Here is a 15,488-nt window from a genome sequence, read left to right as displayed (position 1 = left end):
GCTATACAGGCCTCCTTCAGACGGAAGAAGTGAACAGAGATTTCATAGTAGACATTCAGAATATATATAAAAAAAAGGGGGGATGTTTTACTAATAGGTGATTTTAACATGCCTTATGTTGATTGGGGTATTGCGGTGACTTCTAGAAGTAGGGATATCATGGGTCATACTGGACTTAGTTCTGATGTTCCAGTGGGTGATCATTGGCATCCAGTGATCACTGTATGGGTCAGTTTAATATTAAGAGGGGTTTAGAGAGGGCTTATTCAAAAAAGTAAAGGTTCTAGACTCAAACAAACAACCCACAAAAAAAGCCACCAAAAAACCAACTAACTTTGTTCAGATGGAGGATTACGTCAAGGGATTGTTGTCTGGATGGGAATGTTTGAAATACAGTGGGTAAAACTAAAGGAGTTATTGTAAGGGCGACAAATCTTTTTGTGATTTAAGTAAGAGGAAACAAAAGCCGCTTTGGTTCCCAAAAGTAGAAGCTGTATAAGACTTTGGTGAAACCTCATTTAGAATGGAGTCAGTCCAGAGGAAGGCTACTAAAATGATATGTGGTCTTCATCATAAGGTGTATGGGGACAGACTTAAAGATCTCAATCTGTATACTTTGGAGGAAAGGGGGGAGAGGGGAGATTTGATAGAGACTTTTAAATACCTACGTAATGTAAATGCGCATGAGTTGAGTTTCTTTAATTTGAAAGGAAACTCTGCAATGAGAGGGCATAGTTAAGAGGTGAGAGGTGAAGTTAATAGGTGATAGGCTCCGGAGTAAGCTAAGGAAATACTTTACAGAAAGGGTGGTAGATGTGTGGAACAGCCTCCTGGAAGAGGTGGTGGAGACAGACTGTCTGACTTCAAGAGGAACTGGGATAGGAATGTGGGATCTCAGAAAGAAAGAGATAATGGTTACTGCGGATGGGCAGATTAGATGGGCCATTTGGCCTTTACTTGCCATCATGTTTCTATAAACTTCAAAAAAATTGCAGAAGGATAAAGAAAGGCAAAAATATCTGGAAAAGTTAAGAGAGGCTAGTCGAGTAGTCAGGAAAGCAAAGATGCAAATGGAAGAAAAAATAGCTAACATGGTAAAATGGGAAGACAAAGACATTTTTTTAGATATATCAGTGATAGGAAGAAGTGCAAAAGTGGCATTGTGAGACTGAAAAGTGAAGGGAAAGAATATGCAGAAGCTGCTAAAAGAAAAGGCTGAATTGCTTAACAAATATTTCTGTTCTGTGTTCATGGCAGAAGATCTGTGAGCAGGACTGCAAAAACAAACGTAAATAGGGATGGTGGAGTGGTAGACCTTGATCAATTTTCAGAGGGTTGTGTTCGTGAGGAGCTAGCTAAATTGAAGGTAGACAAAGTGATGGGGCCAGATGGTGTACATTCGAGGGTGCTGAAGGAACTTAGGGCAGTTCTGGTAGCTCCACTGACTGACCTTTTCAAGAGTGTACCAGAGGACTAGAGAAGGGTGGATGTGGTCCCTCTACACAAAAGTGGAAGTAAGGAAGAAGTAGGGAATTAAAAGCCAGTAAGTCAGATTTCTGTGGTAAGCAAATTAATGGAAATGCTTTTAAAACAGAGAATGGTGAAGTTTCTGGATCCGGTGACAACATGGATTCACTAAAGGTAGTTCTTGTCAGACAAATCTGATCAATTTCTTTGACCAGAGAATTGGATAGAGGGAGTGTGCTAGATGTAGTATATTTAGATTTTAGCAAAGCCTTTAACAGTTTTCCACACAGGATTCTAATATATAAACTGAGTGCCCTTGGGATGTGCCCCAAAATAATGGGCTGAGTCAGGAACTGGTTGAGTGGAAGGTAAGAGGGTAGTGGTTAATGGAGATTGCTCTGAGGAAAAGGATATTGCCAGTGGTGTGCCTCATGGTTCTGTTCAACATTTTTATAAGCAATATTGCTGAAGGGCTGTCGGGTAAGATTTGCCTCTTTGCGGATGACACCAAAATCTGCAATAGAGTAGAAACCTCAGATAGTGTGAATGATGAAGAAAAACCTAGCAAAGCTTGAAGAATGGTCTGAAATTTGGCAGCTAAAATTTAATGCTAAGCAATGCAAGGTCATAAATTTGGGCTGCAAAAACCTGAGGGAATGGTACAGTTTAGGGTGTGAAGAACTTATGTTCCGTAGCAGTAAAAGTTCCAACGCTCATAGCAATTCTTTGAGCTTAGGAGCTTTTACTGCCACACCTGGCGATAAAAACCTCTAATGTGGCTTCATAAAAGGGGAGGGGAATTGGGTGCATGAATCCTTTGAATATTAAGTTCTTGTTTATTCACTTTTCACAGTTTACCTTAATATGTAGCATTTTGCTATTTCATATGAGATGCTCTGTAAAAACATAAATCAAATAAAGATGTTATACAGTGAATTAATAATCATTGTTCTTAAAAATTCTTGTTCACCACAATCCAAACATATTTGAGATTTGAAGCCCCCTTATGTACAAGATGTGGAAGTAGTAATTGGACATCTACATATACTGAGATGTTCAGTTTTCTCAGTATTTTACAAAAGGCTCTACCAAATGTAAAAAATTTTATAAAACACATAAGATGCCAACAAATACATATTATTTTCCGTCATGTACAGCAGGAACATCCGAGTCGATATTCAATCATTGTAGTCAGTTTTTGTTTTTTTGGGAGGGTTTAAACACTGGCTGTGACATTTTAAATATATATCTATATCTCTGTATAATTCTCACAAAAGAATGAAACAGATCAGACTCTGGAAAATTATTTTAGTTCTATTGCGCTAAATAGATTTGCTTTAATTAACAAGCCAAATTATGCAAATGTGTGCCTGATTTCAGAGTCTATCCCCGAGTTGCTGTAGGAAATTGTAGTCTATGGAATCCTTCTATAAAACTGTAGAAAAGGCAAATGGGTGCAGTTTGCACCTGTTGCAATTGTGACTTTATTGCTTACCTCTTTGCATACACTGAAGGGTAACAGCCTGCATGTGATGATTGAACACTGGGAGACACAGGAGCTGCAGGGCAGCTGGCGTCATCTTGAATAGTATGGATGATATGCATGCTGACAAGAACACAAATACTTTTGTGCAGACTGTGTACAGGAATTCCTGGGAGCAGTCTGGATGGAACTGTGATAGATGTGTATACTTTAAAAAAATATGCACATACATGCTTGGATGGGCATAATCAAAAGAAACGTCTAAGTCCCCTTTTGGCCTAAGTCCCTAGACACAGAAAGTAGGCAGCAGGGAAATATCCATTCTCAAAAAAAATAAATAAATAAATAAAAAACATCCAAAATGAATTTTTTTTTTTAGAATGGCCTACGTTCAGCAGTTTAATTGACCAGACCAACACTATGTCTATCCTTAAAACACGTTCCCGACAAAAAATAAAATAGAATAAAATCACCCAAGTCCCAAACGCCCAGTCCTTCACCTAAAAGCAGGACTCCCTAACTGGCATCTGTCGAACAATGCTGGTTACAGAATCCTGGAATCCCAATCGCGGCAGGAGAGATGTCTAATCTCTCCTTCTGTAATTCTTCCTAACCTCCGCAGCAGAAGAGATGCCAAATCTCTCTGGCCAGACACAAACCACTCCCTCCCCCACCAACACTCACATGATTACCGGCACGAGAGATGCCCAATCTCTCCTGCTGAAGAACAACCCCCCCCCCCCCCCAATCCATCATCGGCAGGAGTCCAAGCCCTTCTGGCGTAGAATCACCTCCCCCGCACCGATCAGCAGGAAGGAGCCCAAGCCTTCCTGCCAGACAACCCCCCCCCCAAACCCCCTTTCCCCCAACTGTGCACCCAACCCCGCAGGTCCCCTAACCCCAACCCCCTGAACCCCACCTCTAACCTTAAGATGGAGGGTCCTCCCTCTGTCCATCCAGCAGGCCCGCCTTCCTCTGAATGGTGGGCCTGCCCCTTCCCAGTGCATTCTGGGATTCACCGGGGAGGGGTCTAGGACCTGATTGGCCCAGGTGCCTAAAGCCCTGCCCATAGGAGGGTCCTTAAAGGCCTATGGGAGAGTCTTTAAACAACCTGGACCAGTCAGCCTCAGGCCCCACCCTGGTGCATCCCATGATGCAAAGGGGAGGGGAATTCGCATTTATGATGCAGTAGCAGCTCCGATGAGGGTGTACAGGTCCCTCCAGCTTTTCGATTAAGGTAAGAGGGAGGGGGTGGCAGAGATGGGGAGTGGGTCACTTGGGTCGCAGCGGGTAGTTAATGCAGCAAGAGAGAGTGGGCATCTCTCCTGCTGCCAGGGGGGGGGGTGTCAAGTGAAGGGGTAGTTCAACAGGTGAGAGTTGGCATCTCTTACTGTTGGAGTGGTCAGGTTGCGGAGGTTAGTGCAACAGGAGAGAGTAGGCATCTCTCCTGCTGCAGGAAGGTTAGGGGTATTGTGATACAGCGGAGAGATGGGCATCTTTCCCTCTGCATCACAACACAGGCTTTAGCAGTCTCCACACACTGACTGGCACCCCTGGACCAGTCGCTTTTTTAAATTGCCAAAAGCTGATGCCACTTTTTTAAAAATGGCTCTGCATTTTTTAAGAATCCAGAGGGCTCATTTCAATGTTGAAGAGACATTTGCATGTCAGTGTCGGAGACTGCTAAAAACCTCACTAAAGCCAGAGATAATCCATTTTAATAATCTGTTGGATGGGAAAAAGGAGACAATGTCTAGAAAGCAGTATATACTAATGCTTGAAGTATGGGAAACAAGATTCTGGATCTAGAAGATGTGATGGAAGAAGATGAGTTATACCAAGCCACACAATTGCATGATCTGCAGGACAAGGAAGAGGCACTGTGGATCAATTTGGAAAGAGAGAATGGTAAATATATTTACATTGGTTTGATATATAGGCCTCCTTCATAGACAGAAGAAGTGGACAGAGATTTAGTAGTAGACATTCAGAATATATTTTAAAATGGGGAAGTTTTACTAATAGGTGATTTTAACATGCCGGATATTGATTGGGGTATCCCTATTGGGTCTTTTAGAAATAGGAAGATCCTGGATTCTCTACAAGAACTGTTCCAGCAGTTGGTAATGGAACCTATGCGGGAAGGGGTCATACTGAACTTAATGCTTACAAACGGAGAAAGTGTTTCTGATGTTAAGTGGGTGATCATCTGGCATCCAGTGATCACTGCACAATACAGTTTAATATTAAGATGGACTCATTCAAAAGCAGCTGCTGGGTCAGACCAGTGGTTCATCGTGCCCAGCAGTCCGCTCACACGGCGGCCCTCTGGTCAAAGACCAGCGCCCTGAGACTAGCTCTACCTGAGTATGTTCCAGTTCAGAAAGAACTTGTCTAATTTTGTCTTGAATCCCTTGAGGGTGTTTTCCCCTATGACAGACTCTAGAAGAGTGTTCCAGTTTTCTACCACTCTGGGTGAAGAAGAACTTCCTGACATTCGTACGGAATCTATCCCCTTTCAATTTTAGAGAGTGCCCTCTCGTTCTCCCTACCTGGGACAGGATAAACAACCTGTCCTTATCAACTAAGTCTATTCTCTTCAGTACCTTGAATGTTTCGATCATGTCCCCTCTCAATCTCCTCTGTTCGAGAGAGAAAATGCCCAGTTTCTCTAATCTAGACATTTAAAAAACTAATTTTGGTTGGGGGATTACATCAAGGAATTGTCTGGATGGGAATGTCTGGAAGCAGTAGAAATGCAGTGGGCAAAACTGAAAGTAGTAATTGTAAGGGCAACAAATCTTTGTGAGGCAAGTAAGTAAAAAGTAAGAGGAAAAGAAGGCTGCTTTGGTTCTCAAAAGTAGTAGCTGAGAAGGTAAGGAATAAGCGGTTAGCTTTCATAAGCTATAGAAGATCACAGAAAGAGGAAAGGCAAAAATATCTGGAAAAGTTAAGAGGTTGGTTGAGTAATCAGGAAAGCAAAGATACAAATGAAAGAAAAAAATAACTTGTCAGTAAAATGGAGACAAGACATTTTTTTAGCTACATCAGTGAAAGGAAGTGTAAAAGTGGCATTGTGAAGCTCAAAAGTAAAGGGGACGAATATGTAGAAGCTAATAAAGAAAAGGTTGAATTGGTTAACAAATATTTCTGTTGTGTTCATGGCTGAAGCACCAGGAGCAGGACCACAGAAAACAAATGCAAATAGGGATAAACTCTGATCGATTTTTAGAGAGTTGCGTTGAGGAGCTAGCTAAATTAAAGGTAGACAAAGTGATGGAGCCGGATAGTGTACATCCGAAGGTGCTGAAGGAATTTAGGAAAGTTCTGGTTGCTCCGCTGACTGACCTTTTAAATGCTTTTCTAGAGTCGGGAGAGGTACCAGAGGACTGGAGAAGGGCGGATGTGGTCCCTCTCCCCTCAAAAGTGGAAGTAATGAAGAAGTAGGAAATTACAGGCCAGTAAGTCTCCCCCTCCTCTTTCCACCACTGGAGCACCCCCTGCATATATTTTGCAATGTTCACCGGCACAAGCAGTATCTTCCACCTGCTGCTCACGCTGGCCACAACTCCGTTCTGAAGTCACGTACTGGTCCCATGACTTTAATTTTCTGACAAGTCTCCCATGAGAAAGATGGAGAAAATTGCAATAAAAATGGAAAATCTCTTCTGCCTCCACCAAAACAGATGTTTAGCTTCCTAGCATAACACCTTCCACCTTAGGAAAACAGTGGAGCTTCATAGGCCCCAACAATACATTTTTTGGCTTCACAGGTCCCCAATCTGTTTCCCTTCCCAATCAGGCTCTCACTCTCTCCTTGTTCACTGTGCCCAGCAGCTTTCCTCCTCTCTTTCTTGCCCTCTGCCCTTAGCTCTATGCCTTCCATCCCTTCACCCCACTATCCTTTCTTTGTTCCCATTTCTCTTAACATTAACATTTTCCTGTTACCCCTCCATACACTTGCCTCCACAATCATCTGTCTCACTCCCTAAACTCCTCTTCCACTCATGCTCTTTTTTGTCCACTTTCCCCTCTGTAATCCCCTCCTTGCATACCCTCCCCTGAAGCTTTCCTTCTTTCACCCCTGCCCTTCAATCCCCTCTTTCTGCCCTGTTAACTCTCTCCTAGCTCCCTTCTATGCCCTCAACCCCTTCTGTCTCCTACAAACCCTATTTTCTTCCTCACCCTCGCTTCTCTATGTCTCCATTCTCCTCTTTTCCCTGCTGTCCCCAACCCCTCTCCCAGCTTCTCCCACCCTTTAACCAGCAGCCGCATTTTCCCACATAACCCCTTTTTCGTCTTTCCCCTTCTCATCATGTGTAATGTCTTGTACCTCTCCTCCAATCTTCTCACATTGTCTGACAATACTAGTCTTCCTCCTTCCCAATCCATAGAAGTAACCTTCAACTTTAAACTGTGGAAAAGAAAGCCTCCCCATACCTCCTGTGACCCTTATGCATCTCTCTTTCTCCAAAGGGAGTTCAGTGGCAGCTGGAGTTTGAGCTGGAGAAGAGCATTCAGTGACAGCAACAATGGGTTTGCTTAGTTCAGACAGGGAAGGAAGGAGTTCTCTACCTGCAATGGAAAACTTTGGCAGACTCAGGGGTGCAGCTGCCATCTCAGCAGTAGCAGCAATAGGGGACTGAGAGGGATTTCAACAGCTAAGAAGGCTTTGCACAATGTAGCTTCTCCTGCATAGTGCATATGTATCCCCCCATGCCTGCTCTGCTGCTTCACTACCTGATTGGTTGTTTCTGTAATTCATCAAAATTTCCTTTCCTGGTGGGGGGAAAGATGCTGCCTAAAGGATGTAAATGTGCCCACCCATGTGGAGCATATTGGTTGTAGCCTAAATTTAACACATACAGAATATTTTCCCACACAATGGGGAAACTGCATCATTTGGCCAGGGAGGCAAGGAGCCATAGAGAACATTTGAGGATTTTATATACTTGAAAAGTTCTCTCCCAACCAAATCTCTTGCCTTTATTATAATATTGGACACTATGGAAGCTGCTTCACTGCAGCAACCAGTGATGTCATGGCACAGTTAAGGAACTATTGTTTTGCTGTAGAAGAGCCTGGGGACCCCTGCAGGTACCCTTAAAGCAGGACCCCTATGGTCTTCACAGGAAAGTCAGAAAAAGAGGAAGGGGCAGATAACATGAGGACGAACAGGAACTTGAAGCCTTGGAGGAAGCCAAAGCAAGGCCCTGATCAGGCATGCATTATCTGCATATGCAAATTCAATCTAAATTTTTTGTCCTGCTTTTAGAAATGTCTTGCTTTTTGGAACAGAGTGCTCTCATTTTGGGGGTACACTGAGCTGACCACCCAGAGATAAAGGAAGGACTAGATCAACTTAGGCAAATATGGATTCAGCTAATAACCTTAAGGCCAACAATTGGATCAAATTCGCAGGACAATCCTGGGTTTACCCTCTTTGCCTGTAGGGACTTGTAGTTCCGATTTTACCTCCATTGGATTCCCTGAAAACAGCAAGACTACAAAACCCAGCATGCACTGGGGGAAAAAACATCCCAGGACCGGGTTGGCAGCCTTAACTGTAAGGAGGCATTGTGATCAAAATAAATGCAAAAAAAAAAAGCGGTAAAAAGGAAGTCGTTTTAAGAACGGCGCTCGACCGCAATCTATTGTCAGCGGGACAACACCGAGCTTCGCCTACTGCGCTCGCAGCGCACAGGAGCACAACGGCGGCCCAAGCTCCTCCTCCGTTGCCAACGTCACCAGCTGGAAAGTCCCCTGGAAAGCACCGGCTCCAGCAAAGGAGATCAGAGCTCAGTCAGAACCGGAACTTGATCGGGTTGCATCCTGCCAGAAATGTGAAGCGCTGACGGAGCCCCCGGATCCTCGCCTTCTTGGAGCTGCAGCTCTTTGCATGGGGAATTACAACCGGCGAAGAGGCTTTGCAGCGATAAGAGGAGGCCGGGTAGAAATCTGCAGTGCGCTTAGGAAATTTGCCCACCCTCTTCCCGAAGCCGATTTTGCAGACAGGTAAAGCCCAAGGCAGTTGCTGCAGGTGTTTGTTTGCTGAGCTGCAGGGACGAGGCGAAGCCAAAGGCTGCATTGGGTTCCTAATGCTGTGTTGGCTAGCAGAGCTTATCTAGTGCTACAGTGACATACATATTGTATGTGTACGTCAGCGTGTTCATATATGTATCTTCTGCCGGTTATGGAAATGTGCCGTACAGTTTTTAAGATCAGGTAGCCGATGACATGCGCTGTTGCATGCTTTCGTGTTTTTAAGCTTCTTGTTATTTTTCATTTGTATAAGAAAGCATCCACCTACAGTTGATACTGCAGCAGTCTTGGGGGGAAGATTCTTAAAACTTTACGATAAAATCGTAAACGGGCTGCTATCGTGGACGCTATTGTAGCAATTTCCAAAAGGCGACCCACCCCATTTACAAATGAGGCGCGCCAATGGGTCTCGCTAAATTTATTTGAGATACACCCACATATTTTTTTAAAAACCAAATCAAAAATTGGTAGGAGAGATACCCACTCTCTCTCTCCCACCGCACTTGCACAATCGCCGGACATTGTAGCAGCGGGAAGAGATGCTCACTCGGTCCTGCCGCGTTGCATAGTCCCCTAACACACCTGCCTGCAACAGGAGGGAATGCCCAACCCCCTGACCACTACCCCTCCCTACTTACCTTATTAATGAAGTCCGGCCAGGGGGACGCCTACCTACTCCAGCTGGCAGGCTTGCCTCTTACAAAATGGTGGCTCTGCCCCTTCCCCGTGTATCCTGGGATGGGTAGAGACCTAAGGCTGCGATTGGCCCAGTTGCTTAAGGCCCCTCCTAGGAAGGGGCTTAAGTGCCTAGGCCAAGGAGGGGGCCTTAAGCACCTGGACCAATCAGAGCCTTAGGCTATGACAACTCAGACCTGTTAACAAATTTGGCCACAAATGTGGCACAACTGAGGGAAATACTTGGTAATGATAGAGAATCGCTGGGAGTGCTCATTTTAATATTAATGACCTCATTGTACAACATTTGCACTGCAGAATCAGTGACTGCTAGGAAACTCGGAAAAGAGCACGATAAGCCGTTTTGAGAATCAGCCGCTAAAATACATTCATGCTAATCCAGCTAGAACCGGTTTAGCCAGGGCATTTAAGTTTTGAGAATCTTCCTGTCTGTCCCTGGCGTTCACTGTGAGCCCAATACCCAAATGGCTAACCCATCAAAGAAAGCCTTTAGACAAGGTATATTGGTATAATAAAGCCAATCCATGTTTTAACAATTTATATACTCCTTAAATTATTATTAATTTGGATTTAGTTCACATCTTTTCAGTAGTAGCTGAAAGCGAGTTGCATTCAGTTTTGCTAGGTATTTTCATTGTTCCTGGAAGGCTTATAATCTAAATGTATGCACAATGCAATGAAAGTAGGGTTACCATATGGCTCAATAAAAAGGAGGATGGATTGAGACATCCGGGTTTTACTTCCATTGCTGTCAATGGAAGTAAAACCCAGATGTCTATATCCATCTTCCTTACTTCTATTGCTTTCAATGGAAGTAAAACATGGATATGCCAATCTGCCCTCTTTTTTTTCTGGAGTCTAAAGTGACTTGCCCAAGATTACAAGGAGCAACAAGTGAGTGTTCTAATCACTAAGCTGTTACTCCACTCCATTTGTCTTGAAAGGCCACATGTGTTATGGCAAAGAAATATGGCAAGATTACATTGAATTCTGATATTACTGCATTCACAGGAATAATTAAAGGATTGGTTTGCAGTTTAATAAGGTAATCAATGTGTACACCTTAGGGGCCTCTGAGGTCCTTTTGAGAAGCATCGCTATCTGTAGATTCTAAACTAAACTAAACCTTAGGTTTGTATACCGCGCCATCTCCACAAGCATAGAGCTCGGCACTATACCCTCATCAAAAGAAATTGCACAATATGAGTTCTCAGCTTTCTCAGGAGTAGCTCCCCACCCTGGGACTCACTCATGACTGCCTTTACTTCAGGAAGCAGGTGGAAGCCTGGCTCTTGTCCCAACCATTTACTACATGTGACAACTGACTATTCATTTATTCTGCCTCTGGACTAGCTGACGGCACTGTCTGTAATTTAGACCAGTTCCTTAGATCGTATTCAACTGCACATATAATTTGCCTTCAGTTTGCCTATCCATCTATTTATTCCAACATCTATTGTATCTCAACTGCACCTGCCCCAGGATGTTTCATTGTATTGTATGAAAACATTCAGCATCATATTTCGTATATTTGAATGCTCTAGTGCATACCTATTAAGGTATTTTCATTTGTACTGTGTTGTCATCATGAGTATCATATCTATGATATATGAATGTTCTTCCATGCTGCCTATTATGGCATCATTTGTATTTTGCTAACATCTATCATATTTTTGTTAAATGATTGTTTATTTGTCTGTTAATACTATTACTAGGATTCAATCTGCCATCTCTAAATTTAACTCACTAACTGTATTTATGCTTATATTTGGTCATTTTATTATTGTTTTTAATTTTATGCTAAGCTGTACCTGCGGTACACTGATTTGGTTGAATCTCTTCATAAAGGTGGTTAATAAATAAGCAATGAGAGGCAGGGAAGGTGAGTAGTTGCTAGAAAGTGAGGCATTAAATTAGCATAAAAGCAGTTTCTTGTGATTATACAACCTCATACTGCACCAAAACATTTGCTATTATATAATAAAGAGGTCAAAAAGATTTGATATCTGTAGTTTGCATAATCAGTGTTTTATGGCCATATGTGTTATCTCTGCTGAACTGTACAATAGGTTTCAATAAAGACTTACAAAGGGAACAAGCAATTCCTGCCCTCAAAATTAAGAGATCAAAAGCAGAGCTCAGTCTCCATGGGTCAAGGACTTCTTGTCTTCATACTCTTCAGGAAGGTTATGATCATAAACAGAGCCGGATTAAAGGTTAGGCCGAGTAGGCACGAGCCTCGGGTCTGAAAACATCAGAAGGGGTCACCGGCATTAGGGGAAGGCAAACAGGGCAGCTGTTTGGCATTCTTCCCCTTACCTTCATGGCACTTTTCCAAGCTCTTTTTGAGGGGCCCTTACTAGTTGCATGAGCACGACTGCCGCAAAGCTTCTCCTCTGACGCGATCTTGCAGAAACCAGAAGTTGTGTCAGAGGAAAAGCTTCGGGGGAGCCGTATGTATGCAACTTGTGACAACGGCTTCCCCATCAGGGCCTGTCAGAGTGAGAACTTCACTTTTAGAAAGTGTCCACGAAGGTGAGGGGAAAGAAGGGAGATGGCTCGATAACAGGAAGAGGTTGAGTGGTGCTTTAGGTTTAGGAGGACAGACACTGAATGGAAGTGGGGGGGAGGGGGGGAGGTGAAAGAGGAGGACAGACGCTGAATGGAAGTGTGGACTTGTGTGCCTAGGGGTCCTTGACGAATTAATTCTGCCTGATCATATATAGCAGTTGAGGGGAATGGAATTTGGTAGATAATCTCATTTTCAGCCTTAAATTGAGTTCATGTTTAAAAGAACACTGCAGTTAGTTATACTGTACATGATGCAACAAGCTGTCAGCTTGTCTCCTTTTTCCTGCAGCAGTTACCAGGGGGCTAGACTTGAATTAGTCTAAGGTGAGGCTGAAGGCCTACAGCCCCCAAAGCTCCATCCATTGGCAATACATAGCTAGCAACCATTTGAATGAATCTGGTACATTTCTGTAGTGGCTGGTTTCTGGGACCTAAAGACATACAGAATGTGTTTCATCCATGGATGCAAAATGAGGGAAGACCTTTTGTACATGTGGACCTTAACTGAAGTATTTTTGCACATGCCATTTATTATTCTTTGGATCTTAAGGGGTTTTGTTTCTGAGATTGTGTCTACAGGAAAGCATGCTGATTGTCTCTATTTAATATCATAGTAACATAGTAGATGACGGCAGATAAAGACCCGAATGGTCCATCCAGTCTGCCCAACCTGATTCAATTTAAATTTTTTTTTTTTATTTAATTTAATTTTTAATTTAATTTTTTTTCTTCTTAGCTATTTCTGGGCGAGAATCCAAAGCTTTACCCGGTACTATGCTTGGGTTCCAACTGCCGAAATCTCTGTTAAGACTTACTCCAGCCCATCTACACCCTCCCAGCCATTGAAGCCCTCCCCTGCCCATCCTCCACCAAACGGCCATACACCGACACACTCTTACTTCTTCTGCCTCTTCTTAACAACACTTTTGCCATAGGCACAGACTAACAGGGGTGGGCAACCTCAGTCCTCGAGGGCCGCAATCCAATCAGATTTCCCCAATGAATATGAATGAGATCTATTTGCATACACTGCCTCTGTTGTATGCAAATAGATCTTGTGCATATTTCATTGGAGAAATTCTGAAAACCCGACTGGATTGTGGCCCTCGTTGCCCACCCCTATAAGAGCCCCTTCTGAATATAGAGCGATGTATCATTTTACATGCATGTTTGTTTTCCATTTTAACTTTGTTCATCAAATGGCCTCTATGGACAATACTGGAAGAAATAATTGCAAGATTAGTGTTTTACATTGCAAGGGTTCTTTGTTAGTTGTCCTTGGTTGGTAATGAGAGAGAGTTATCGCCATCTGATGACTAGTAAGTGGCCTTCCTTTAAGGTATTATTAAGGCATGGTAACCTAGCAATGTGATATACAGTGGAATCTTGGTTTACAAGTATAATTCGTTCCAGAAGCATGCTTGTAAACCAAATTACTCATATATCAAAGCGAATTTTCCCATAGGAAATAAGGGAAACACGCTTGATTCTTTCCCACCCACCCCCCGATGCCAGCGGCACTGTTCCACGCCCCCCACCAAGAACCGGCATCACTCCCCCCCCCCGCACGCGAATGCCCCACCCCATTGCGAAATGGCATCCCCCACCAGCCCAAACAGAAGCCTTCCCAATCTGGCACCGGCACGCATCCCCAGGACATGCCGGTGAACGAAGATCCTTGCTGTTGCCTGGGCCTTGAGCATCTGCGCATGCTCAAGGCCTTCTGGCTCTCGCTTTCTTTGAGATTCAAGGATCTTTGTTCACCAGCACATCCTGTGGGCTGCATGCCGGTGCCAGATGGGGTAAAGGCTTCTGTTCGGGCGGGCAGGGGGGGTGCCGGTTCTCGGGAGGGGGGTGCTCGCAAATCGAGTCAATGCTCGGTTTGCGAGTCACAATTCGCGAGAATGTTTTGCTCGTCTTGCAAAACACTCACAAACCGCGTTATTCGCAAGCCAAGTTTGACTGTATCTATATCTTGATGGTGCGGAAGAGTGTGCTTCCTGTACTGTTAGGCCGGTATATTTCAAAATCTTTCAAAGGCTCATGAAGAGCATTTCTAAAAAGAGCACCTAAAAGTAAGGTACCAGCTTCATGCACTAACATATATGTGATAGTAGCATGATGTGATAATATTATGTAAGTACTTTTTGGTAGCCGCTTTGTATAAAGCGGAATATAAACCAGTAAACTGTACTGTATAGATGGAATAAATGTGTTTATGTAATAGGCATGTGAATGACATCACACTAGTCATGGCTCATAACAACCCGGGCTGTAGAGTTGGAGTTGGAAGCAATCTTGGGTGGAGTTGATAATTTTTATTTTTAATGTTATTTGAATTTTTAACATTATAATATATGGTAATGTGAACGGGCCAAGTGGTCATCTCCCATCACATTACCAGCACATGTAGGGCTCCTGGCCAGGTTTTCTAATAAACCTTGCGTACTCACAAACATATTCTGGACACTCTTAGAAGGTATAATGAAACCTGTTTCCTCCCAGGCTCAGGGAAAAGGAAACTATACTTTTAACTTTTATCTCTCAGTCCAATGCAATAGTCGGTTCTCTAGGCAGTATCACTTTACATTCATTTCAACAATCCTCAGTTTTTTAGTCAATTAATCAGCTTCCAGCTTTTTCAAAGGAGACTTGGCAGAAGGGCTTCGAGGTAAAATAACATTATTCGCCGATGACGCCAAACTGAGTAATGTAGTGGGCAAATGCACAACAGACGAAGATTCAGTGCCCGACAACATGATGCACGACCTACTCCTACTGGAGCAATGGTCTAGGACATGGCAACTCAACTTCAATGCCAAAAAATGCAAAGTTATGCACCTGGGCAGCCAGAATCCATGCAAGTCTTATACCCTTAATGGCGAGATCCTAGCAAAAACGGTAGCAGAACGAGACTTGGGGGTAATCGTCAGTGAGGACATGAAGTCTGCCAATCAAGTGGAGCAGGCTTCATCCAAGGCAAGACAAATCATGGGCTGCATACGAAGGGGTTTCGTTAGTCGTAAGGCGGAAGTCATTATGCCATTGTATAGATCCATGGTGAGGCCCCACCTGGAATACTGTGTGCAATTCTGGAGGCCGCATTATCGCAAGGATGTGCTGAGACTGGAGTCGGTGCAAAGAATGGCCACCCGGATGGTCTCGGGACTCAAGGATCTACCATACGAAAAACGGCTTGACAAATTACAGCTATACTCGCTCGAGGAGC

General features: G+C 43.6%; 1 protein-coding gene across 2 annotated transcripts in view; it reads left to right on the top strand.

Annotated features, from left to right (window-relative positions):
- The first annotated feature begins 8,683 nt into the window (after positions 1-8,683).
- Positions 8,684-15,488, top strand: part of TNFAIP3 (TNF alpha induced protein 3) — a 60,696-nt gene continuing 53,891 nt past the window's right edge. Inside the window, exon 1 of one of the 2 annotated variants that reach the window (XM_033939283.1) lies at positions 8,684-8,965. In XM_033939283.1, the coding sequence (XP_033795174.1) occupies positions 8,850-8,965 (116 nt within the window). In that variant the 5' untranslated portion in view covers positions 8,684-8,849. The remainder of the gene's footprint in view (positions 8,966-15,488) is intronic. The other variant, XM_033939284.1, reaches the window with a different exon arrangement.

This window comes from Geotrypetes seraphini, chromosome 3 (assembly GCF_902459505.1).
Source record: "Geotrypetes seraphini chromosome 3, aGeoSer1.1, whole genome shotgun sequence".
Classification (NCBI taxonomy): domain Eukaryota; kingdom Metazoa; phylum Chordata; class Amphibia; order Gymnophiona; family Dermophiidae; genus Geotrypetes; species Geotrypetes seraphini.
This window is presented reverse-complemented; position numbering and strand designations above follow the sequence as displayed.